Below are 23,709 nucleotides of genomic sequence, written 5' to 3' on the forward strand. Positions count from 1 at the left end.
GGTTGGAAAAGACTGAGCCTACGAAACTAGCATTAACTGGACAATCTACATAAGGTTCCTGTGTGGTCAGCCCTGAATATTACTTATTATTAATATAACAGACGGCACGAGGCCGTGACGGCAAGATTTGGATGTTCTCCTAAATGATGTTATGTAAGGACAGAACACAAGTCTCTATAATTAAGTGTGAGTTGCCTAGGAAAGAAAAGGTCCAGCTTGAGACAAAAGAGACCACTTCTTTGGTACGGAGCAGTTATGGTCACGGGAAATCTGGAGCTTCGGCAATCGACGGACGTGGGTTCAAAACCCGACTCCACAAGCTAATTTCTACACGGCGTGCCTTCTGCATTACTAGCTCAGATTTCCAGTTATGGGTGAGGGTGGTAAGGACCCCCCGAGGGCCTCATCAGGGTTAAATAAGGTAATAGGAGGGTCTGACCACAAGCAGGTGTTCGGTGAAAGGCAGATGTTGTTGCCATGTTTGTTACGGAAAGAGAGAATTCCAGGCTACAGACCCAATGCAGGAATTCCCAAACCCTCGGTTAGAAGCGATTTATGCCTGAGCTTGGGAAGCCATAAGGAGGCTCCCAGCCAGGACTTCGATATCTGATCTCACACGAAGGAAGGCAGCCCTTTTGCAACCGAGTGCTGGACTCTCCCAGCGGTATCGGTGTAATTGTTAGGGAGCCTCGTCCCAGACTAACTCACAACGTGCTCATTTGCACTTCGAATCTAGGTAAGAGCCTCATAAAACTCAGGTAAGAACCCCAAGTGAATAATTCTGAGCACGATCGCCAAGCCGTCCCCTGGTGCCCATTCACCGGGAGAGGGAAGCGAAGCTCCGTGTAATGAGCCCGCTGTAACTGCCGGTCCTGGGGCGAGGGTGTGTTCACTTTCGGGGGACGAGGCCGAGTAACCAGACTAATGAGAGGCGCAGAGTGTGCAAGCCCCAGCCAAGGCCAGGATGGCCGCAGTCAGGTTCAGCCCAGCAAAAGGTTGGAAGGGAGGGAGGCGGGCTCCCCAGAAAGCGGGCGCTGGGGAGCAGAAAGGCTGGGGCGGGTGTGGCCGCCTCTTGGCCAGACAGGTAGCTGCAGAAGAGGCCTGCCTGGTCTGGAGGATGGGAGGCGCCGCCTGGGAAGAGCCTGGGAGGGCTTACAAAAGCCCTTTCACGTGTGGCTGGTGAAAGACAGCATTGTTGCATTCATCCATTCCACCCCGAGCTGTGAGCACCTTGGGAATGCTGCACGGGGAGCCAGGGGGAAGGAGGTGAACCGAACGGAACCCCCCACCCTGGCGGGCCGTGAACAAGGACCTGAGCAATGAACGGGCTGTCAGAGAGCGATGCGGACCACAGAGTCGGGGGCAGGGAGAAGGTGGGGAATGGGGAGGTGGGTGGGGAGGCATAAAGGAGGAGAAGGAGGTCTCCAGGGGAAGGTGTGGGGAGAACATTCCAGCAGAGGGAGGGAAGCCCAGTGGGTGTTGGAGACGCCATCTCTCCCCTCCTCCTCACCTCCTTGCTCTCCTCCCCACGGTGGTGTGAATCCCACCCCAACTCCTTCCCAAGGGGACCTGGTGGGGAGGGGGCGCCATGCTGGTGGCCCGTAGCCTCTCCTTCCGCTCGTCTCTCTCCTGCTCTGGCTTCTCCTTCACGACCCACGCCTGTCCAGGATCCTCCTCCTCGTGCCTGTTCAGCCCTCCATCCCGCTGTGCCGGTCACCCCCAGCTGCCCCGCTGCCTGCACCCAAGCCCCGGCTTCGGTGAATGCCACCCAAGTCGGCCGCTGCTGTTGACCCCTGTGCCGAGCTCCAGACAGCACGTCCCACCCTGGATGGCCCCTGGACTCATGCTGACCAGTGTCAGAAGAATTCACCGTGTGTCCCCACACTGCGTCCTCCAGACCCATGTGTGTGTAACTGCCTCACCCCTACACCCAATCGGTCTCCTAAACCCCTCCAAGTCCTCTCTTTCTCCAGCCCCAGTGCCCCTGGGTTAGGTCACTAGTGTCGTCATTCAGGCCCTTCCTGCTCCAATCTGTTCTCTTAGGGCCTGGGAGAAGATATTCCACAATCCCTTGTGTGTTTGAGAGAGCAGGTCCCAAAGACCCCTGTGCAAGGCCAAGGAGGCCAAGTGTTCTGAGCCCTGGTCCTCCTGCCCTGGAAGGACCCAACCCTGGCCGTATGGGCAGCAACCCGCTCTGTAGATGTCCCTACAGATGGGTCTAAGCAAAGACATTGGTCCCCTCAGTTCCCTAGTCTTCTCTCCTTCAGCTTCCCCATTTTCTACCTCCAGGAACCATCTGCCCGCCCATAGACATCATCCCTGGGGAAGAGCCCTGGAGCTGCTCAGAGCCCATGGATTCCAGTGCAGTGTCTGAGGTGCAGGGCTGGACTGGTCCCGTGGCTAAGAGGGGGCAGAATCAGCCTCAAAGCTGGCTCTCTTGATCTTAAGGCCACAGCACCTTCTTTGGAGGTCCAGGGAGCTCAAGAGGGCTCATTGGGACCTGCCAAATGGGAAAAAGTCCAAGTCTCTGAAGAAATGGATGGCACTCTCCAATATGGTAGCCACATCTGGGTATTTACATTTCCGTTTAGGTTAACTACAATAAATACTGGAGTGTTTGTGTTTGTTTTTGTTTTTTTGCAAATCCACCAAGTTAGGGCTTTAGCCCACAGCTCCCCAGGGACCTTCCCTCCAGGCCAGCACCAGACCCCGGTGAGCCAGGCTTCACGGGGTCTTTGGGTTTCAGTTCTCGCTGTAGACTTTGCACCATTTGGGTCCTCGTTCTCATGCATCCTACAGCTAAAAGCTTCCCATGCCAGCATCCTCTGGCCAAGCTTAGAAGAGTCAAAGCCCCAGAGAGTCCATGTGCCTGCAGTGCCAGCAGCCGTGGGCTCAAGAGGACAACCAGCAGGTACATTGCAGAAGAGAGGGGAAGGCAAGGCCATTTTGGCAGAGGATCCCCGCTGGTTGAGCTCTGGGAAGATACATTAGCCGACTTGATCTTTCAACGGCATTCAACACAACTGACAAATCTAACCTTTTCTGAGACATTTTTCTCCTGTTGGATTCAAGATAGAATGAGCCCGTGGTTTCCCCCATCTCTGTAGTGTTCTTTTCCGGTCTCCTTGGCTGGCTGACTCTACTCCATCCAGACATTCAACGGGGAGGTGCTCGGGACCATCCCAGGGCTTCTTATCGTGCTCTGTCTCAAGAAGACAAGCACTTGCGTCTCCGTCACCAACTTGCTGCTGGCCTGCAAATCCATGTCCCTGCCCAGAGTCAGAGCTCCCAGCCCATCTGTCATGATTGCTGAGCCCCACCAGGCCCCCTTCCAGTACATCCCACGGCATCCAGGAAGCCCCACGGCATCCAGTTTGATGAAAGAGAAATCTGGTATCCAGCCATGACCCCCTCACGTTCCTGCATCCCCACATTGAATCCGTCACTGTGTCCTGTTGATTGCGCTCCCTAGCTATGCCTCAGGTCGACCCACTTGTTTCCACCCCCACTGTCACCAGCCCCACCTCTTCCTTGGTCTCCTGCAACCCACTTACTGCTTGCCAGGTGCCCATTCTAGGTCCCCTCCATACAGCTCTCCCCACAGCAGCAAGAACGCTCTTTCAAAAATATGGATCAGGGATGCCTGGGGGGCTTCGTGGGTTGACCGTCTGCCTTTGGCCCATATCATGATGTCAGGGTCCTGGGATTGAGACCCACATTGGGCTCCTGCTCAGTGGGGAGTCTGCTTCTCCCTCTCACTCTCCCTCTGTGCTTGCTTGCTTTCTCAAATAAATAAATAAAACCTTTTTAAAAATATGGATTGTTTCGCCTTCTGCTTAGGACTCTCCAAAAGCTCCCTGACGCTCTTGGGAGGAAGACGTTAATGTGGTTTTTAACCTCCTCTCCTCCTCCTGTCCCAGCCCCACCAAGTGCCACCTGCCACTAGACTGCTAGTGTAGGTGCTCCCGCCTCTCCTGGAATGCCGTCACCTCCTCTTCACCACTCCTCAGTGACCCTCACTTACTCATCCTTTGGCTCTCAGCTCAAACATCAGTTCCTCAATGAAGCCTTGGTCTATGTCTTCTTTCTCACGCTCTCATAGGAAGGGGTCCTTGACCTTGGACTACGGATCTCTGCCATATTTACACATTAATTGACAGGACTGGTGGGCATCTTCTTCCCCATGCCCCTACCCCTTCCACCCCGCTCTCCACCTTAAGCTCCTCGAAGGCGGGCACTATCTTTCTCTTGGTCACTTAGAGCCAACTCTGCACCTAAAGTTTCTTCAGCAGCCCAAGAGAGCTGAGCCTGGCTCCCAGCAGAGCCCACGAGTGGAGGGGCAGGTCCAAAGTGGGTGCAGGACCTGGGCATGGACCCACCCAAGCAGAGACCTTGGTCCATGGCTGGGAGAGGAAGGGTTCCTGGGCAGCCGAGCCCTGTACGGTTTAACCCTAGCACCCTGCAAACAGGCTTTGCAGCCGACTGCTCCCGAGACAGGCAAGTCATGGGCAGGAAGAATTTAGACAGAAAGTTAGGATTCTAGCACCAAACCCAGCAGATATCCCGGTGGTGATGTCTTGGGACTCACAGCTCTGACTCCCTGAGTGCCCAGCAACCCACTCAGAGCTGAGTGCTGGTAGAAACGGAGAGCAAAATCAAATGGGTGCAGGGGACAAGCCAGGGAGAAGTGCAGGAGATCGTTTTCCCTGGGTGATTCGGTGGAGGGAGGCATTTTGCTTTGGAAAGGGAGAGCTGTGGGAGCATTGCTTCCTCAGACACAGGGAGGAGGGGGAGGAAAGAGACACGGAACTTGGAATGGATCATGGCAGAGCTGGAGAAACTCTGGTAAGACACTGAGCTTTTCCGAGTCCCAGTGTTATGACATGAGTCTAGTCAATAAACACTGGGGCTTAGTTACTAAGGTGAGTTACAAAGAGAGGGCAGAGCAGCTCCCGGGCTGGAAGGGATGCCCAGCTGAGTGAGGACGATGGAGAACTTGACAAGTGACCTCCATAAATGTACCAGGTACTATGACAAAAGCCACTAGCAAGCCAAATAGGAAGCCACCCTCACCCATTAGGATGACTATTATCAAAAAACCAAAGCCCAGACAAAAGGGAAAACAAGTGTTGGGAGATGATGTGGAGATCGGAGTCCTTGTGTGCCATTGGTGGGAACGGAAGACGGTACAGCCACCAGCGAGCACAGTACGGCAGGTGCTCAAATAGTTCAACACAGTCACTGTCACCCAGCAACTTCACTCTGAGGTATATACCCGAAAGAACCGAAAGCAAGGATTCCTTGTACGGGTATTTGTACGCCCATGTTCACAGCAGCATTATTCACAACAGCCGAAAGGTGGAGGCAACCCAAGCATCCAGACAGGTGGACGGATAAACAAAGTGCGATGTGTGTATAAATAATGTCCAGTCTTCAAAAGGAAGGAGCTTCGGGCACACGCTACAATATGGATGAAACTTGAGGACTCCATGCAGAGTGAAATAACCCAGAGACAAATGGGTTAAACAGGGCCTGACCCCACACATAACACATACTCAGAGGAAGCAAATTGAGAGAGACAGAAAGTACAATGGTGGTGGCCCGGGGCTAGGGCCACAGGAGAATGGAGAGTTAGTGCTTCATGGGGACAAAGTTGCATCTGGGGACAGGAGAAAGTTCCGGAGATGCACAATAGTGTGAATGTACTGAATGCCACCAGATTGTAGAGTTTAAAAAGTCAAAATAGGGGCACCTGGATGGCTCAGTCAGTTAAGCATCTGCCTTCTGCTCAGGTCATGATCCTGGGGTCCTGGGACTGAGCCCCGCATCGGGCTCCGTGGGAAGCCTGCTCCTCCCTCTCCTACTCCCCCTTCTAGTGTTTCCTCTCTCGCCGTCTCTCTCTGTCAAAATAATTCAAATCTTAAGAAAAATAAAATAAAATAAAATAAAATAAAATGCAATGCAGGGTGACTGGGTGGCTTAGTCGCTTAAGTGTCCGACTCGGTTTCAGCCCACGGCATGATCTCAGGGTCGTGAGACCGAGTCTTGAATCAGGCTCACATTCAGCGTGGGGTCTGCTTGTCCCTCTCCCTCTGACCCCAGCTCACACGCTCTCTCTCTCTCTCTCTCTCAAATACATAAATAAAAATCTTTTTAAAAACAGTTAAAATGCTAAATGTATGCTGTGTGTATTTTGCCACAATGAAATTCTTACAAATGAATTAAAAAAATGGAACGGGAGTAAGAAAGAAACAAACTTGGATCTCACGGCTGCTGGGGAGAGAGCTGGCACGGGGACTGGGAGCAGGAAAGAGGGATTTCGTGTATCCCAGACAACAGGACCGGGTTGTAGCTCTAGCTGTTCCTTCCTTATCGGGTGAATGTAGGTGACTCTCCTGACTGCTCTCAACTCTGGGGCAGGCACAGGGTTGCTGGGGAGACAAGCAGGTCCCAAAAGTGGACATGGGCCCATCCAGTGTACACAAAAGTGTAACACAAAGGCATGGAAATACGATTCTCTGCTAAATAGGGGTCTACATCATCAGCCTGCCGAGAGTGAAGGTCATGAGCAAGGGGGAGGTGGCAGTTGGGGGACGCTCTTGAGCTCTGGATGGGAATGATGAGGGTTTAGGCCAGCCTGGTGGGGAATAAGATAGGGAGACCAGGGGAGAGATCCGAGCCTGTGGGTAGCAGGTAGATGGATTCTAGAAGCCCAGGCAGTACACTCCGGGGAAGTCTCTAAAGTCCAAGTTTGTAGCCCAACAGAGGAAGAATGAAGAGCTGTGAGAAATGTCAGACACGCCTAAGGCAAGCGGGAATATAGTTCTGAGAACTGACCCTGGGCTCCAGCCTGAGAAAACACTGCATTTATCCCCTCTGAAACATGTGAATCTCAGGCCCTATTTGACCCAAAAAGTACAGGTGTCAGGTTTCAGCGACTTCAGTTTTGCAGGAGTTGATAAGCTCAGCCCACTGCCTGGTTTCATAAATAAAGTTTTATTGGAACACAGCCCCACCGTTCATTTATATATTGTTTATGGCTCTTCTGCTACGACAGCAGAACTGAGTGGTTTTAACAGAGACCTTATGGCCCACAAAGTCTAAAACGCTTGAGGCTCTCTGGTCTAGTTTAATTACATTGTTTTGTTTCAGCGTATGCATTCTAGAATACCTTCTGTCTGTTGTGAGCCACAGTGTTCCACTGAGGCTGACAGTAATGAATTGAAGTTAAAAAAAATCTAAAAAATTTAACAAGTTGCTGTAACAACACATTAACAAATTAACATAATCTATCATAGAAGCGGACCCCCAGCTGTGGCCAAATCCTGGACGTGGCACATACATGATAGACACCGGATTCTGGGAGTAAGGGAAGTCAACAGAACTGAGAACGTTGCAGATAAAGATGAGAGTCTGGGGACTGGAAGGGCATTTCATGGAAAGAAGGGACCCACCACCGCTGGCTCTGTGCCCATCAAGGCTGGAGAGAGGGCTCCGTGTGTCCACACTGGACTCAGTGGGTGTCAGGGGACTCAGGAGGGCAGGGAGCTGCAACCAGGTGAAGCCAAGATCGATAAAAGGAAGAGAGGCTCGTGCAAGAGGGTCGATGGTGGATCCCTTCCAATCTGGGTTTTCCCTACGGATGCATCAGGGCAGAAAGAACGTAAAGACAACAGTGACAACCACACAGTAACACGTCCTGCTGCAGTGTGCTGGTGCTAAGCTCTTTACATCTACAAACTCACGCGATCTTTCCAGTACCCCTGAGAAATAGGGATTATTTTGCAATGAGGAGATGAAGGCACAGAGAGGGCAAGTGACTTGCCCAACGTCACACAGCTAGTGAGTAGCACAGGCTGGTGTGAGGCTACACCTGCCCAACATCTGAGCCCTGACACTCAGCCGGTGACTGGGCCTTGGTCATTCACAGAGTCGGGCCCAGGAACTGTGACTCTGGGTCAGCTGAGCACCTGGCTAGCCTGTCCCTGGTCTCTCGGTCTCAGACTGCCCTTCAGAATCCAGGTCACAGAGACATTGTCTGTCATCCTGGTGACATCACAGGAAGATGACAGATCGTGGCTTTCCACGGGAGTGACAAGATGCCAGTCGCCAAGATGAGGCCGATCTGTGAGGCAGCAGCAGGAAGACTCAGCCCTCTGAGCCCCAGGGGCGGTGGCAGCCCCAGAGCTGGAGAATTCTTGGAAGTAGAGGCACCAAGGGGCTGGGTTTGTGGCTGTGTGCTCGTGATTCAGAAGGCATCACACATGCCGCTGTCCTACGTTTCCCCATTTTTGTAACTCTTGTTAAGATTTTATTTATTTTATTTTGGGGGGAGGGGCCAAGGAGATGGAGAGAAGCCGACTCCCCACAGAGCACGGAGCGCCATACAGGGCTTGATCTCGAGACGCTGAGATCATGACCTGAGCCAAGAGCAAACGTCCAACGTTTAACCGATTGTTAACTCATGTTCTTGTAATTCTTTGCATTGTCTGTATCACCTCCAGACATTAAAGCACTTGTGTATTCTTTAATTATTAGTTGTCATGTCTCCCCTCCTTGGACTGTTAACTCCATGGTGTCAGGTTCTGTACCAGATCCTATCCCCATCTGCCTGACACAGAGTAGGTGCTCAGTCGCATTGGTCTAATTGAAATCCCACTTCGGTTGAGGCTTCTAAGTGTGTTGGGGTCACTCAGGGTTACCCATTTGTGGAGGACGAGCTCCTTGCTTTAGTGGACAAGGGGACAGCCATCCAGAGCCTAGCAGGGCCTCCTCAGCTTCTCTCCCAATGACATAGGAACAGTCAGGACCATCTCGTTCCTTCTGGCTGCCTGGCGGCATGGTGGGCCACCTCTAATGGGGTGCCGACTTCGTAATTATGTCTGTTTCGGAAAGCTCTGTTTTCAAGTCTCAATCGTTATCTACACTACAGCTAAAGTCAAAGGATGTCCAAAAACAAACAAGCTTATCAGCGATAGTCACTGATTGAATTGTGTCCCCCCCGAATTCATGTGTTGACATCCTAACCCCAATACCCCAGAATGTGACCTAGTTTGGAAACAGAGCTGTCACAGACGCAATTAGCTAAGCAGGGGTCAAACTGCGGTAGAATGCACCCTTCATCCTATATAGTTGGGGTCCTTACAGAAAGAGGACATTTGGACACAGAGATAGGCACACAGGAGAATGATGCTCGAAAAGGAAGGCGATGTACCCACCAGGCAAGGGATGCCCGAGATTGCCAGGAAACCCCCCAAGAAGCAAGCAGGAGGGCAGGGAATGGAGTCTCCCTCCCAGCCCTCAGAAGGAACCCACCCTGCTCTCATCAAGATCTTGGACTTCTGGCCACCATTTCTGGGGCTGGAGCTCCCAGTTTGGGGTTCTCTGTCAGAGCAGCCCCGGGAATGTCACATGGTGATTTCCCACAGTGGCTGCTCCCCCCTGATGAGGGGAGAGGTCGGGAAAGCTCTGTGTGGGAGGAGAAGGGGCTGGCGTCCTTGTTCCAACTGAGCCTCCCAAGCTGTGCCATGTCCAGTCAACTGAGGGTTCCTGCTCGCCACCTGCCCCTGGCCTGGGCTCCCCCTGGCACTCTCTGTGTCCCCACAGCCAGCCATGCCCTGCCGGCTCCTCCTGTCCCCACCTCCTTTTCCAGCGGTCCCACTCCAGGGCTCCGGTCTCACCTGGCTTTCCACCCACCACCCCGTGTCTGTCCCAGCTGTGTAAACATCCAGAGGGCCTCACACACAGGAAATGGGACACTGGGAAACAGGAACAGGAAGGACCATGGGCTGGGGGCATCGGGGTTCTTCCGGGCCCATGCTCGCCCCACGGAAGAACAGCCACACGGTGCACGGAGAGAAGGTCCGGACTGCAGAACTGGGTGTGCAGTGTGGCCCGTTTCCAGAAGACAGGAAGGGAGTAATTGTCGCTCTGGAAGGTGAGCGCCAAGTGGGTGGTGAGGAGCTCTGGTTTGGATTTCGTTCCTTTTGCTGGTGAATGTGTCAGAGTTTCTTCAACTGGAAGCGGGTGCGCCACGTGTGTGTGTGTGTGCAAGCACACGCGAAAATAGTAGAAATAAAAAGGAGGGCTAGTACCCGAAGAACGCGTGTTTTTCTGGGATGCAGGGGGGGGGGGTTCCAGCCGAGTGAGGCAGAGCTGGCTTCTCTCTGACCTGTCCTCTGACGTCGGAGGGGAGTGCGGTGATGAACCGCTCCGAGTTTCACGGTCAGATTGTTCACAGGCATGCAGCACTCTGCAAAGGCACCTGGGAGCCCGCTGGCAGTCAGGCCTGGACACATCCCACCCCCCGGCCCCACACAGCCACTGTGGGGCCACCGCTGTCCGCCAGCTCTTCTTCCCAGGACGCTCTCCTCGTCAAAGTGGGTGGCAGGGGATGGAGGGGGAGGGGGGCCTCAGCTTCTCCAGCACTGGGAGGTGCTCCTGTATTGATAGCTAACTGCTTCGGAGGATATACCCAGGAAAGGAAGCCAGCACTGACTGGGAGATTGGCCTCGGCTGCTTCTCACTTGGAGATGCTCCAGACTGGCTCCTTGGCTTGAGTCAAGTCTCTGGGTATTTCGGATCCTGAAGTCTGTAACACATGGGCACCTGGGTGACTCAATCCGTCGAGCAACTAATTCTTAGTTTTGGCTCAGGTCATGATCTCGGGATCATGGGATCAAGCCCTTCATCAGGCTCTGCACTGAGCGTGGGGTCTGATGGAGGATTCTCCCTCTCCCTCTCCCCTCCCCCCACTCACATGCTCACTATCTCTCTCTCTCTCTCAAACAAATAAATAGGGGCGCCTGGGTGGCTCAGTGGGTTAAGCCTCTGCCTTCAGCTCAGGTCATGATCTCAGGATCCTGGGATCAAGCCCCACATCGGGCTCTCTGCTCAGCGGGGAGCCTGCTACCCCCTCTCTCTCTGCCTGCCTCTCTGCCTACTTGTGCTCTCTCTTTAAAAATAAATAAATAAATAAAACCTATTACACATAATGCCCTCCCCCCCAGGACTTTCTTCCTGAAAGTTTCTCACCCATTCTGGCCTATTTTACACTAGGAAACAAAGTTGGAACCACCTGTTTATTCTCACCCACCTGGGAACGCGAAAGAGTGGAAACTGCTCCTCTCATTTGTGTGGGAAAACCGAGTCCCAGAGAGGCTCGGTACGCAGGTCAAGATCCCACAGCGAACTGGGGACATACCCTGTGAGCGGCCACAGAGACAAGACCGCCGTGTTATACATAAGCCCTCAGGGATGTGAGCAGAGTCCCTGAGACAGGAGGCAAAGGTCAAGTCTGAGGGTCTGGAAAAGAGCAGAGAACCAGGTAAACCTTCCTTGACTTGTGCCTGAAGCAGCCAGTCGGTCCACGCCCAGTCTTCCACAGCCAGAGGCCAGAGCGCACCCCGCTTCTCCCCGTGTCTGTCTTCTCAGTCACTTTAATCTCTGGGGTGAGCCTCCCGGTGCAGGAAGCTGGGTCCCCGGGTCGTCAGAGTGCAGAAATCCACAAGACACCACCACCTGCCCCGGCTGTCTGTTTGGTCTCTAACATGGACCAATTCTCACAGCACAATTTCAAAATCTATTTATGTCAACAAACTCCCTTCCCTATCCTTTACTTAAAAACCTCCCTTCTGCACCAGGAAGAGTTGGGCAGAGCAGTGAGGGGGACGAAAACCCCGCCCCACAGCAGGAAATGGAGAAACTTGCAGGGATGTGCCCAGGACTCGAGGTCCCGAGGACAAGCGGCCAGACGGCCCCTCGCTGGCACCGAAAATCCCTTGGGGGGCACCCAACCCCTCCCCTGCCATGTCGTAACTGGGTTGGCCGGGCCATGACCAGTCCCATTACCAGTGATGTCAGGCTGTTTGGGTCGACCGTTCGTTCGTTCCTGAGTCATGAAGCAGTTAAGGAACACCCTGCCCCAGGGCCGCAGTGCTCATAAGGGCAGACCCACGTGGACTTCCTTGTGTATCCAGACAGCCTGACGACTCCCTCGTTCGCTCACACCCAGCCACGAGCCAGCCAGCGAGGGCCGCGGGAGGCAGAACCACAGCCCGCCCATGCAAATCAGCCCCGGGAGTGCAGCGGGGCTTCTCCTGCGGCTCCCGGGCAATGCTCCTGGGGAGGCGGTGGGCAAGATGCAACCCGGGGCGCTGTGCCTTCCTCCTTGTCCTGGCTCTCCTGCTCGATGCGGTGGGTCTGGTCCTTCTGCTGCTGGGTATCTTCGCCTCCCTCGACTACTGGGACTTCTTGGTCTACACAGGGGCGCTGATCCTGGCTTTCAGCCTCGTGCTCTGGATCAGCTGGTACTCCTTCAACATCGAGGAACCGCTTGAGAAACTGGGCTTGTAGTTTGGCCGTGGCAGAGGAGGAGGGACGCGGGCTCTGCGGCTGCCTGACTATACCTGGGGCTGTCGGAGGCGTGGGGACACCCTGCCACTCCCACACGGAGCGCCCCCGCGGGGATGAGGTGAGTGCCCCCAGGCCTGCCCGGTGGCGTGAGGGTTTCTGTCTATCTGGGTTTAGGCTGCACCTGTGCTGGCCACAGGTGTTCCCTCCCCGGGGGCCCGTCAGACTTATGGAGACTAGAAAGAGGGTCTCCACGGCCCCCTCCACGTCCCATATGCCAGGAGTAGTCCTGCCAGGCAGAACGGGAAGTTGCCCCTTCTGCTCAGAACTTGGGGAGAAAGGAGCCCATCCTGATTCTCTGTTGGCAAGAATCCAGCTTGGGAGTGAAGGGGAAGACTTGAGCCCCAGGAGAGGGTGGACAGCTCCCCGATGGTTGGCTGTTCCCTCGCGAGGAGGGAGGTCGTGCAGGGGAAAGTATGGTGGACAACCGTCCAGAGCAGCCCTTCTCCCTTGCTTCCTCCCTGCACCTGCGGAGGGGACATGCACCACAGACGGGGGGCCTGCCTCCCCACCCCCTCCCAGTGCCAGCTGACTCCTCTCCAGCCCTGCCCCCACACTGCCCTCCTCGCACACACTGCACTCCACCACCCCCTCCTCACACCCCGCCCCCCAGCCATGGCCGGGCTGGGAGTCAAGAGACCATGAAGTCAGGAGACCCTGGCGGACCTTTCCATCGGCCCAGCTGCCCCCACAGCCAGACCAGCAGCTTGGTTGACTGCATGCGCCCAAGGACGCAGATAATTGTAAGGTTTTTCACAGGGACACGAAGCACCAAGGATAGAGCCGGTCTGGGCCCCACAGCCCTGCATTATGGGCAGCTGTCCCCAGGAAACTGAGACTGGATCCCCGCTAGGGCTGACGACTCTCATCTCCTCCCCCCTCCCCCATGGCGACCAGGAACCTGGCACAGCTGGGCACTCCCTTTCCAGCGCTGGCTGAGAGGATAAAGGTCATGGCTGGGTTGGAAGGAGGAGGTAGTGATCCCCATGTCTCTTCTGGGGGATTCCATCTGACCCTTGGAACAAAGAGATCAGAGCAGCAGTTTGATGAGGTTTCTGGAGGTGGGGGGTGGGGGTAAAATCTGGTCCCGGCAGATGAAAGGAAAGGCGATGGGAAGTCTGAGGGCCTGGGTCCTGCTCCAAGTGGTACCACTGGTTTGCTGGATGACACCGGCCAGACTGCAACCTGCTCCAAGCCTCAGTCTTCTGTGAAACAGGGATAATAGTACCTGCCTTTGTTGTTGCCATGGCCAAAAAAGAGGGAATGGCAGGAGAAGGCTCTTTGCACACGATGTGGTTTTTACAAAGGTCACATGTCCTTACCAAACAGATAATAGAGAATGCGTAAACTGACCCCGAGTCCCCACTGAGGGTACTTGGTACTTGGTGCACCAGAAACTGGTGGTGAGGGAGTCAGCTTATACCTCCAATCAAGGAGGAACCCCCAATCTCTTGGCTCATTCCGAAGACACACCAGGCACCAGGCAAGGCACCAGGAATGTGGTGAAGGATAAGGTGCACAGATCTCTACCCTCGAGGGGTTTCCCGTCTAGTGAGACATAGAGAGTAATCAAATAGTCTCACTCACGGAGGCACGATAAGAGTCAGGTTAGGACTAGGAAGAAGAGGACCATCACTTCCTGGAAACAGCCAACTGAGAAGCTGACCCAGAAAGTGGAGTCTTTCAGGAAGAGGCAATGGCTTGAGCAAAGGTCCTGGGGTAGGAATTTGGTCATTATCTTCAGAACAGTAAGAAGTTATTAAAGAGATGTAAGCAAGGGAGGGAGCTTACCAAGGATTTGGATCTATGTTTCCAAAAGACTACTCTGGCCATGGCATGGATGATGGTGACGATAATGATGATGGTCACGAGGGTGATGATGACCAGGTCAAGCTCGGGGAGCTAAGCCACTTACCCAAACAACAGGGGGTCCCTCGTGTGAGGCTCCTTGCCCTTTATATCCTTCTCTCATTGAATAGAAAGAAGTTCAATAGCCTAGTGGTGACGAGTGTGGGCCAAGACCCAGACTGGTTTGAATCCAGCTTTGTTCCTTGCTAACTATGCGTCCCCCAGAGTGAGCTACCTCCTGTCCCCGTGCCCTGCTTTCCAAACCCGTAAAATGGAGATGGTGCTAATGACCATCTACTTCACCTGCTGAGAGAGGATGATCAGATGAGCTCCTACCTCGTAAAGGTGTTGTGTAGATCGAGTGGGTTAATGTGCGTACGGAACCCAAGAGTGACAATTAAATGGGACAAGGGACACTCCACCGACACTCTCTCACAGTGCAGGTGGCTGGCGCCTTACAGAGGGGTAAGACCTTCCTCCAAGACAGATATCCTGAAAGCGTTATGATCACATCTTAAGACAGGGTAGGGCATTAAAAAATGAGAGAAAGGAGGCTCCCCCCAGAACCCAGCATTTTGTCCAGGATCAAGGGGGCTTCAGAAGCTCGAGATCCACTGTCTTCTCCATTAAATACAGTCATGCAAATGTCGCTTTCATCTTTTCAGTTCCCAAACTCCAAGTTCAATGGGACCCTCAGAGGCTGGCTCTGGGTCCTCCCTGGGTCCCTCCGTCTCCTGCAATGCCTGAGTCTGGCCCGGAGTGACAAATCAGTGTGGGCCGGGACCTACCCACTTTTTGGGGGGGCTCCCCACCCCCCCCCCGCCGATGACCTTGGGCAAGTCACTTTACTTCTCTGTAGAGCAGGAGATTTGGTCCCCTTGGAAGGTTCTAGCCAGGCTCTGGGAAGGGCCCCTCAGCGGCTGGGGTGGGAGATGGCAAGCAGGTAGGAATCCAGCAGCCCTACCCACCCACGACACACACATACCCTCCCAGGACAGTGGGGTTTCCCGCAGTTCGAGCAACTGAACGTTCATGGAAGGCTTCCTGTGACCACAAGCTGTGATGCTCAACTGGATTTCTGAAAATGACTCATCTCGATCCCCTCACATTTTATGACCTTTGGCCTGGGCATGATCTCCAACCACATCCATGATTTATGGCAGCTTCGAACTGGCTCTGCCAGTTCTCCGACTCTCGGAGCGGAGTCAAAGGAAAGAGCATAGACCCCCCCACCACCACCCTGCAAATTCAGGGCCCGATCCCATCCTTCCAAGCTCGTCCTTCAGTCTCAGGACGGTAAGCTTGCTCGAACACCCCCGCCCTGCCCCGAGCTAAGCGGGTAGCATCTCTGGCACGAGGTCCGGTACAGAACTGGGGTGAGGCCCCCGGAGTTTCAGAATGAGCGCCTTGCGTACCAAGCGAGACAAGCCGCCATCTGATTTGATCACTCGGTCGCTATACTTTCGCAAGATCTGTTTGCTCCTTGTTCCGCCTGCTGGGCCTTTCTTGTAGATAGAGAGAAGCCCCCAGGCAAAGTCAGGTGAGGACTCTGATCCTTTTACTAGAGGGTGTCCCACACACACGCACAAATACACACATGCACACGCATCCTCACACCTGTCACGCACCCACCAGAAATACACACTCACAGAAACACACACCCATTCACCCCCTCTGCAGCGACCAAAGTCCCAAAGGCAGAGAAGGCTCACACCCCCGAGCCCGGGAAAGTGAAACCTGTTTCTCACCATCCACTTTCTCCCCACATGCGGACACCCGCCCTGCCCACAGAGGGGCCGGTGGGGTTGGCAGGTCAGCTCAGGGTGAGCACGCCAGCTCGGCTGACCCAGGCCACGTGCAGACACGGTGCTGGGGCTGTGTGGAGGGCCCAGCGTTTCTCGAATCCCTAGAGGAACGTTTAATCTAGAGGGAGCGATAAGGCAAGTACACAACACTCCGGGAAAGTACACGGAAAATGCGCGCCGGAGATAAGCGCCGTCTCGCATGGGGCTCTGAGGGCCCAGTGGAGGAAGGAGAGATCCTGCTGGTGGGGAGGGGAGGGGGGCCGTGTGCGGCTTCAGACGTCTGGCCTGGGTCCGGAGGCGCAGGAAGGAACGTGACAGGCAGAGACCGCACTTGGGAGAGTGGGAGGGAAGGACTGCCAAAAGAAAACAGATGAAAGAATATTCCGGAAAGAGCAGGCGAGCACACGCAACTGGGTCGGGGGGGTTCACCAGCGGACACTGGAAGCAAGATGAGCACTGAGATGGTTGGAAAGCGAGGAAGAGACTTCAGGGACTGCAGAGGGACGTGGTCGGGCTCTGCCCGTGGTAGCAGGTGCAGGGATGGGGGGCGGGGAGACCACTCGGGAAGCTCAGCAGGCGTGTAGTGAGACAGGGACAGGAACGGAGGGCCATGGAAAGCAGAGGAGACAGAGACAGCACGAGTGGACAGTTCGTCCTGGTCTCCTGCAGCCGGGAGAGGTGCCAGAGGTTTCAGAGAGCCCTGCCGTGAGTGCGGGGGAGGGAGGTGAGGGAGGTCGGGGGTCGGCACAGGTTTGCTCATGATCACGCGATGATGCGTCTTCCCTTGCACGCATGCAGGGGTTGAGACCCAAATGGTGCGTTCAAGCAAAATGACCCAGATGGCATGGAATGCACAGATTTTAAACTCAGAAGGGAGGTCAGGGATGGAGTTGGCGGTAGGGATGGGAGACGGAGTGTGGCTGGGATTGTACAGACTGTGGAGGCAGGGGAAAGGGGAGGAAAACAGGGTGTGGGGGCGTGGGGACTAGAAGGAAGGGAGGAGGACGGGAGCCCGAGCTTCTCTGAAGGAGGCGCCACATGGGACCCCACTCCCCCACCAACAGCACCACCGAAAGCATCAGGATTATTATCAATAATTGATACTGATTATCAATTATTATCAATGATTAGTCCCCCTTACAGATGAGGATATCAATGGCCACAGAGTCTAAGTAACTTGTCCGGCATAATGGAACCTGCGGGAGGGGGGGGGGGGCGCAGATTGTGAAACGGGGTCTACCTGTCCGTAGGGTCCATACGCTTTCCCCTAGGTGGAGGAGGGCACACTCCAGCTTTGAGCCAAATCTGGCCCTTCTCCTACTTGGTAAGCTGAGCTGCCCTGCAACACAGCTAGGCACAGTCACGCGTGCGCCGTGACGACAGAGCCCAGTCATTCCAGAAAAGGCCATATGGCCCGCAACGCCTCGTCTTTCCTCTCCGGCATCTTACAGAACCTCTGACCTGGCCATGGTTATTCCCCACAGGAGCCAAACTCAGAACCCCAAGCCATGCCCACTTTTGGGGGAGCGGGAGAAGGAAGGTGGGTTGGGAAGCCCACAGAGTAGTCCCCAGTAGTAATAAGGGAGTGACGCCTTGCCAGCGACAGGGAGGATGAAGGATGACAGGTTGCCAAGAGTAGGAGACTGACCGTGGAATGCCTGAGACCCGTCAAGATGGCTGTAGCCTGAGGAGAGTTGACTGGACTTGGCCATGAGCTTTTGCCACTACATGGTGGGGACAAAACGGGCCCAGTGGCGGCTGAGATGTCTGAAGGGACCAGCGCAGATCTGTCTTCAGTGTATCTGGGGGAGATATGACAGGAGGAAGTCTGTGCTGGCCTCCCTGGCTGGCAATAAGATTTCTCTCAGAGATGGGGATCCAGAACATTGAGCAGGATGGTAAGGGGAGGCGAGGAGTCAGAGGAGACAGAATCTGTCCACTCCAGGTGGACGTGGGGGTGGACATCCGGAGCCCCGGGACAGGTGTTAGCTCTGCCTGCAGGGAAGGGTGAGGAGAGGGATGAGTGTCTCGGTATTTACCGGCCAATCACTCATGCGATGCTCACGCCTCAGGGACTCAAGCGCCCATTTCACAGATGGAGCAAACTGAGTCTCAGAGCAGTTCACAACTAGCCCACGGAGACAGCACTATCAAGAGGCAGGGCTAGAAGTCAAACCTAAGCCCCATGGGCTCCAAGCACCGCATACAGGTTTGAAATGACATATTCAAACCTCGGGCTGACCCATTTCATCCTCATTTATTCAACGCAGGTCCCGTCGGATGGAGGAGTGTCAGAGCGGGAAGATGCCACTCTTGGCCACACATCCTTTCCTCATATCCAGGAGGAAGCAGAGGCTGCCAGGCAGAGGCTTCCAGAGCACCCGCTAGGATGCCCACGTGTGGCATGAAGCCTGGGCTTCTGGAAGGTTCCGCTCTCTGTCAAGGGTCCAGCGCCCTTGCACCATCCCTGCACCATCCCAGCTGCTCCGGGACAGCCTGAGAAGTCCTTGCCCTGGGCATTCTGATGGAAGCAAGCTTGTCGGGGGCTTCGATGCCCCGAGTAGTCCCATCCCCTCCTGCTCCTCTTGCCAATGTCCCATTAAAGACTAACAGTCGGGGAAGTCCAAATGGGGTCTCCTGCAGGCACACACCACGCTGTGTTATTGCTGCTTTCCCTCTCCGGCTCCGGGGACAGGCCGTGCGAGCCCCTGCAGGGCTCTGCCTCGCCCATCTCTCGGTGCGGTCTGGAGCGCCCACGGGGCATACTGCAACATGCTCGTTGCAAAAGCCAAGCACAGGGGAAGCCGTGGGCCGGCGGCTGCCCTCCTCGGGGCCGGACACTGTTTATGATTCCTGCGGCCCCGTCCATTTGCACAGCCACACTGCCGGCGGTTCCTGTCGAGGTTTCAGTCAACGGAAGCCCTCCTCCGGTGATTTTCTGGGGGTGAGTGAGCTCCTGCGTGCTGTCCGCATGGTATGCCTTCTTGATCCCACGAGCGGGACCCTATGTTTGTCTTAGCTCGGCGGCATCCAGTCAAATGCCACCCGGCCCTGGTTACCCGTGATGGCCACCTTTCAGCTTGCTTCCAGAGGCTAAGCAGGCGTGCGTGGGCTTGTCCCCAGTGCTTGGCCTGCCTCGATACCTTATGTTTCCCCTGGTCTAATTTTGTACTTTTTATTTATATTTAACCTCAAAAACAAAAAGTCTAAGTGTTCTCTATAAGCTGCCTCCGACGTTCTGGGGTGCGACCGTGGAATCTTCCGGATGTTTCGTGCTCAGCCTCCATCCCGGCCTCTCAGAACTTAGGCTGGGCTCGAAAACCCAACAGACATCATGGACAAACATTCCTGATAAGCCATGAAGAAGGAAGATTCCCCTCCTCTTCAGAAGGCTCCTTGACCACCCGCACGTGTAATACTGTTGACTTTTCCCAACTGGACACTTCTTGGTGGCTCTCACGCCATGAGAAAGGCTTCCTCTTCCTTGAGGGTGAACGTTAGTACAGAAAGAAGGGTCCCATGTTACCGGTGTGGAACAGGAACCCTGGCGTCCAGGGGTCTGGGCTGCCAGTCAAGCCCTCTTTCCCCTCCGTAAACCTCTGACTGGCTTCCCCAGAGCCCTGCTGAGCCTTGGGCAGGGCAAGCAAGCAAGCAGGCAAGCCAGCTGGGCAGTGGCCGGAAGAGGTGAGACACACTCGTGTGAGCGTGAGTCAAGAGCCATTGCGCCTGGGGCCTTGACGTGACTGTGCTGCGTGCCCAGGAATGTGATCCCAACTTCCCAGGCCTCCATCCTGCTCCACGTCTCCACGGATACCAGAGCAGTGAGCTCTGAGTGCCCATCCCGCAAGGCAAGGCTGGGCAGAGAGGGAGGAGCAAGCAGGAGGAGCCGAGTTTCAGTGGGTGGGGCCCTCTGGAGCTGGGCTCATCTTCCCAAAAGTTCTCCAGCAGGGCTGTCCAGAACCATCTCCGTGGCCCCTCCTCCTGCCTGTCTCCTGGGAAGGCAGGTGGGCTTTTTCCATGACTTGGACTCAGTTGGCTCAGCCACCGATGGGCTGAGCGACCTTCTAGGACATCCTCACCTGGGAGGCAGTAATAATAATGACATCCTAGTCACAAGGATCCAAGGAGATGCGGCACTGACCTTTGGAGACCCCACATCCTCCCAAATGGGCAGATCCCTTTGAGAGCATCACTTCTCCTTGGTAGAAATCAAGACGCAGAGCTGTCCATTTTGGACTCCTGATGCTTCGAGAACCTTAGACAATCAGCCTCAGCCTGGTAACAGATGCTGATTATACATCTGTATGCTGGCTCGTTCTGCTGTAACCTCTGCTTGTTCTTGAGAAAAACCGGTCGTAAGACAGATGAGGCAGGGTTGGGGGAGGGCCAGGGAAGAGGGGAGGCCATGTGTGATGTTGGGGACCATGTCTTATCGCTTGGAAGCATCTGGGGTAGACTTGGGTTGTGTGAGTACAGAGTCCCACAGGCTTAACAGCTTGGATGCACCTTGAGCCTCAGTCTGCTCCCCAAATACAAGCACCCACAGGCTTAACAGCTTGGATGCACCTTGAGCCTCAGTCTGCTCCCCAAATACAAGCACCCACAGGCTTAACAGCTTGGAGGCACCTTGAGCCTCAGTCTGCTCCCCAAATACAAGCACCCACAGGCTTAACAGCTTGGAGGCACCTTGAGCCTCAGTCTGCTCCCCAAATACAAGCACCCAGGTGACAAGCGTCTCCATGTCTTTGCTTCCTCTTTTCTCCTCCTTCTCCAAGCCGACTGCTCCCCCGTTAGCACCAGCCTCTAAGCGGCCCTTTTCCTTTTCACCAGCTTCCATTCCAGCCCAAGGCCAAGGGCAGAGGCCCTCTGGAGGATGTACCCAGGGTCACGTGCCCAGCACACACAGCCTCAGCCCGATGTCCTCTCATCCCAACCCCGCCCTCCTGGCCCCCATCCATCTCAGACTCGGGGCCCCGGTTCCCAAGTGCACATCTACCTCCCCGAAAAGAGCCCTCCGGCATCTGAGCTCTGGTCCCTGCTCAGCGCCTCTCGTGGTCTGGGATGCCAGGCCCACATCTCCACGGCCACCTGGGAACAATGACACAGCCATTCTCCAAGCGCAGTCCTGGGACTAGCAGTGTCCACATCGCCTGGGAAATTGTTAGAAGAGCAGAGTGTCCCACCCCAGTTGGGGGACCAGCTCATCCCGGTTCACCTGCCTCGAGCCAGAAGTTCCTGTTCCAGACCTACAGAGTGAGAGCAACCACGTTCACCAAGCCCTCCTGGGGGGATTCTGATGCTCAAGTCTGAGAACTGTCACTGGGAGGATCCCTGATGCTGAACTAGGAGCCTGGAGGCTGCCCTCCAGTTTTCCCCAGGTTCCCCCATCTCCTCCGTCTCCCCTGGGTACTGGAGAGCAAACCTTGCCCCATCACGCAGTGTCCTGGCCCCGGGCTGTGCCAGCCCCAGGCAGCTCTATCAGCCGTGGGGAACTTCGTGTCCTGGCCAGCCCATCATGTCCCCAATCACCTGCGACTAGTGTCCCTTACCAGGCAGGGGGATGTACTGGCTGTTCCTCTGGCCTTGTACATTTTGGTTTTCAGGAGACTCAAGTACCCCACAGCTCAGGAAGAAAGTCGGGTAGGGGAGGCTGCGGGGGGGGGGGGGGGGATGGGCGCTGGTGTAGGAACAAAGGAGGGAGGTGGCAGGAGAAGAGTCCCGGGGAGGAGGGGAGAGGCCTGGGGGAGTGAGACAGGGGGAGAAAGGCTGGGTGGGGAAGGGTGACAGGAAAGAAGAGCCATGGAAGAGAGAGCGAGTGGGGGGAGAGCATTTCTCAAAGTGGGGTCCTGGGACCCGCGGCGGCGGCAGCACCTGGGACCTGGTTTGACATTCGGTCTCACCCCAGACCTTCTAAACCAGGAACTCTGGGGATTGGGCCCATTTTGTCTGCGTTGCAAAAAGTCCTTCCTGGGACTCTGATGCAAACTGCACTTGGAATCCCACTGGGCTGGACAGCTATATTCTGTGAAGCCTCTAGATCCTGGGCTTTTTTCCAGTGTTTTTGAATATCGGCCTTGGGCATAGCAGCCTCGGAAGAAAGATCAGGGTCTCCCTCGGGTGACTCACACACATACCAAATCTTGCTCTTGACCTACTGACTCCCTGAATGGGCAAACTGTCTCCCCAACCCCCGTCCTCCATCACTCCCCCTACACCACTGGAACCCCCAGTCTGGCAGCTCTACACCGGGCAGCCTTTTCCCGGAAGGTCTGTGGGCTCGGAAAGAACCCTAAGGAGCCTCTGATCTGTTCCTTCTCAACCTACGCAACATCAAGACACTTCTTTATTATTACCCACCACCCCCCATCTCCCTTGTCTTGAAATCTGCTGTCTGCCAAGGAGACTGACCATTAAGGAATAATTAATTCATTTCCCCATGATTTATTAATCAAACACATCCACAACTGGGCGTGCAAAAAGCAGAAAACAGATGTATTATGATTTCCATTAGCGTTTTGAAACATTTAAAACAATCCATTACAACTGCCAGGAGCCCCTAGGGACCTGGGGAGGGACAAATGAAACCAGAGTTTGCAGACCGCAAGTGCCCGTGCGGACAAAACGTAGAACGAGAAGAGTAAAGTGGCTTCGAGTCTCCTGCCAGTCTCCCCCCATACTCAGCCCACTTTGCCCCTTTCACAAACTGCACATTCCCCCCTCTTTCTGGCGGTCCCCAAAGGGCATCTCCTGGACTCACAAATAAGGCCAGTACAAAACCAGGTGACCAGGTGAGTTCTGTGAGCAGGGTACCTGCTCATCTGCCCCGTCCTGTACCCCGACTTTCCCAGCATGACTGGCCCTCCCATACCAGACCTCCACCTCCTGCAAATACTGGAGTTGGTCCTGACTCTTCACCATGAAACAGGACACCAGGCCAACAGGGGTTCCTGGCAGAGTGGGGGTGGGCCGGCTGCCGTTCCCCTCGGTCACAGCAAGATCCAAGCCAAGCTGTTTGGGCCACAGGGAAGTGCAAGGTGCTAGAGAAGGGGTTTCTCTCATTTCTGTCTACAGAGCCCTGCTCAGAAACGGATCTATGGGACAGTGGGGCTGGAGGCAGAGTGAGGGATGGACCCCCTTCTCCCCCGATGTCAAAGGCTTTGCTAGTGCTTCCCTGGGTGGGTGTGGCTCCCTCATTGCCTGGGACACTTGTCAACCCAGGCATCACGTGGCAGGGGAGAGAAGGACCCAGATGCCAGATCTGGGGAGTGACGGGAGGGGTAGGGCAGGCTGCCCTAAATTAGGAATTTCTTAAAAACTTCTCTTGCTCATTAAAATTTGTACAAAGTTGTCTTTTGCTTCACAGTGTATTTGTGCTCAGTCACCACGTTTAAAATGTCCCTGAATCTTCAAATAAAATTGATTTCATTTTACCTGCAAGTTTACTGCACCATGGTACGGACCCCAAGAGGGTCACGCGGCACAGGTGAGAAGCAGCCCCTCCCCCCCCCCCGAGGCTCCTCAGCCCTACTGCAGGTGGATCTGTGCCAAGGTCAATGGGCAGGTAGCCAGGTGGGTCCAGCCATGCCTAGCGCCCGTGCTCACAATCAGGAAGCACCTCTCTTGCTCCAGCCCCATGTTTCCACTT

General features: G+C 55.0%; 1 protein-coding gene across 1 annotated transcript; it reads left to right on the plus strand.

The window, feature by feature from the left end:
• Positions 1-11,976: 11,976 nt before the first annotated feature.
• TMEM238L (transmembrane protein 238 like) lies at positions 11,977-23,494 on the plus strand. The gene is made up of 2 exons (XM_045986158.1): positions 11,977-12,472; positions 18,335-23,494. Exon 1 carries the CDS (start codon positions 12,115-12,117, stop codon positions 12,352-12,354), a length of 240 nt encoding a protein of 79 aa, XP_045842114.1. The 5' UTR covers positions 11,977-12,114; the 3' UTR covers positions 12,355-12,472; positions 18,335-23,494.
• Positions 23,495-23,709: the final 215 nt, after the last annotated feature.

The sequence above is a fragment of the Meles meles genome, chromosome 18 (assembly GCF_922984935.1).
Source record: "Meles meles chromosome 18, mMelMel3.1 paternal haplotype, whole genome shotgun sequence".
Taxonomy (NCBI): domain Eukaryota; kingdom Metazoa; phylum Chordata; class Mammalia; order Carnivora; family Mustelidae; genus Meles; species Meles meles.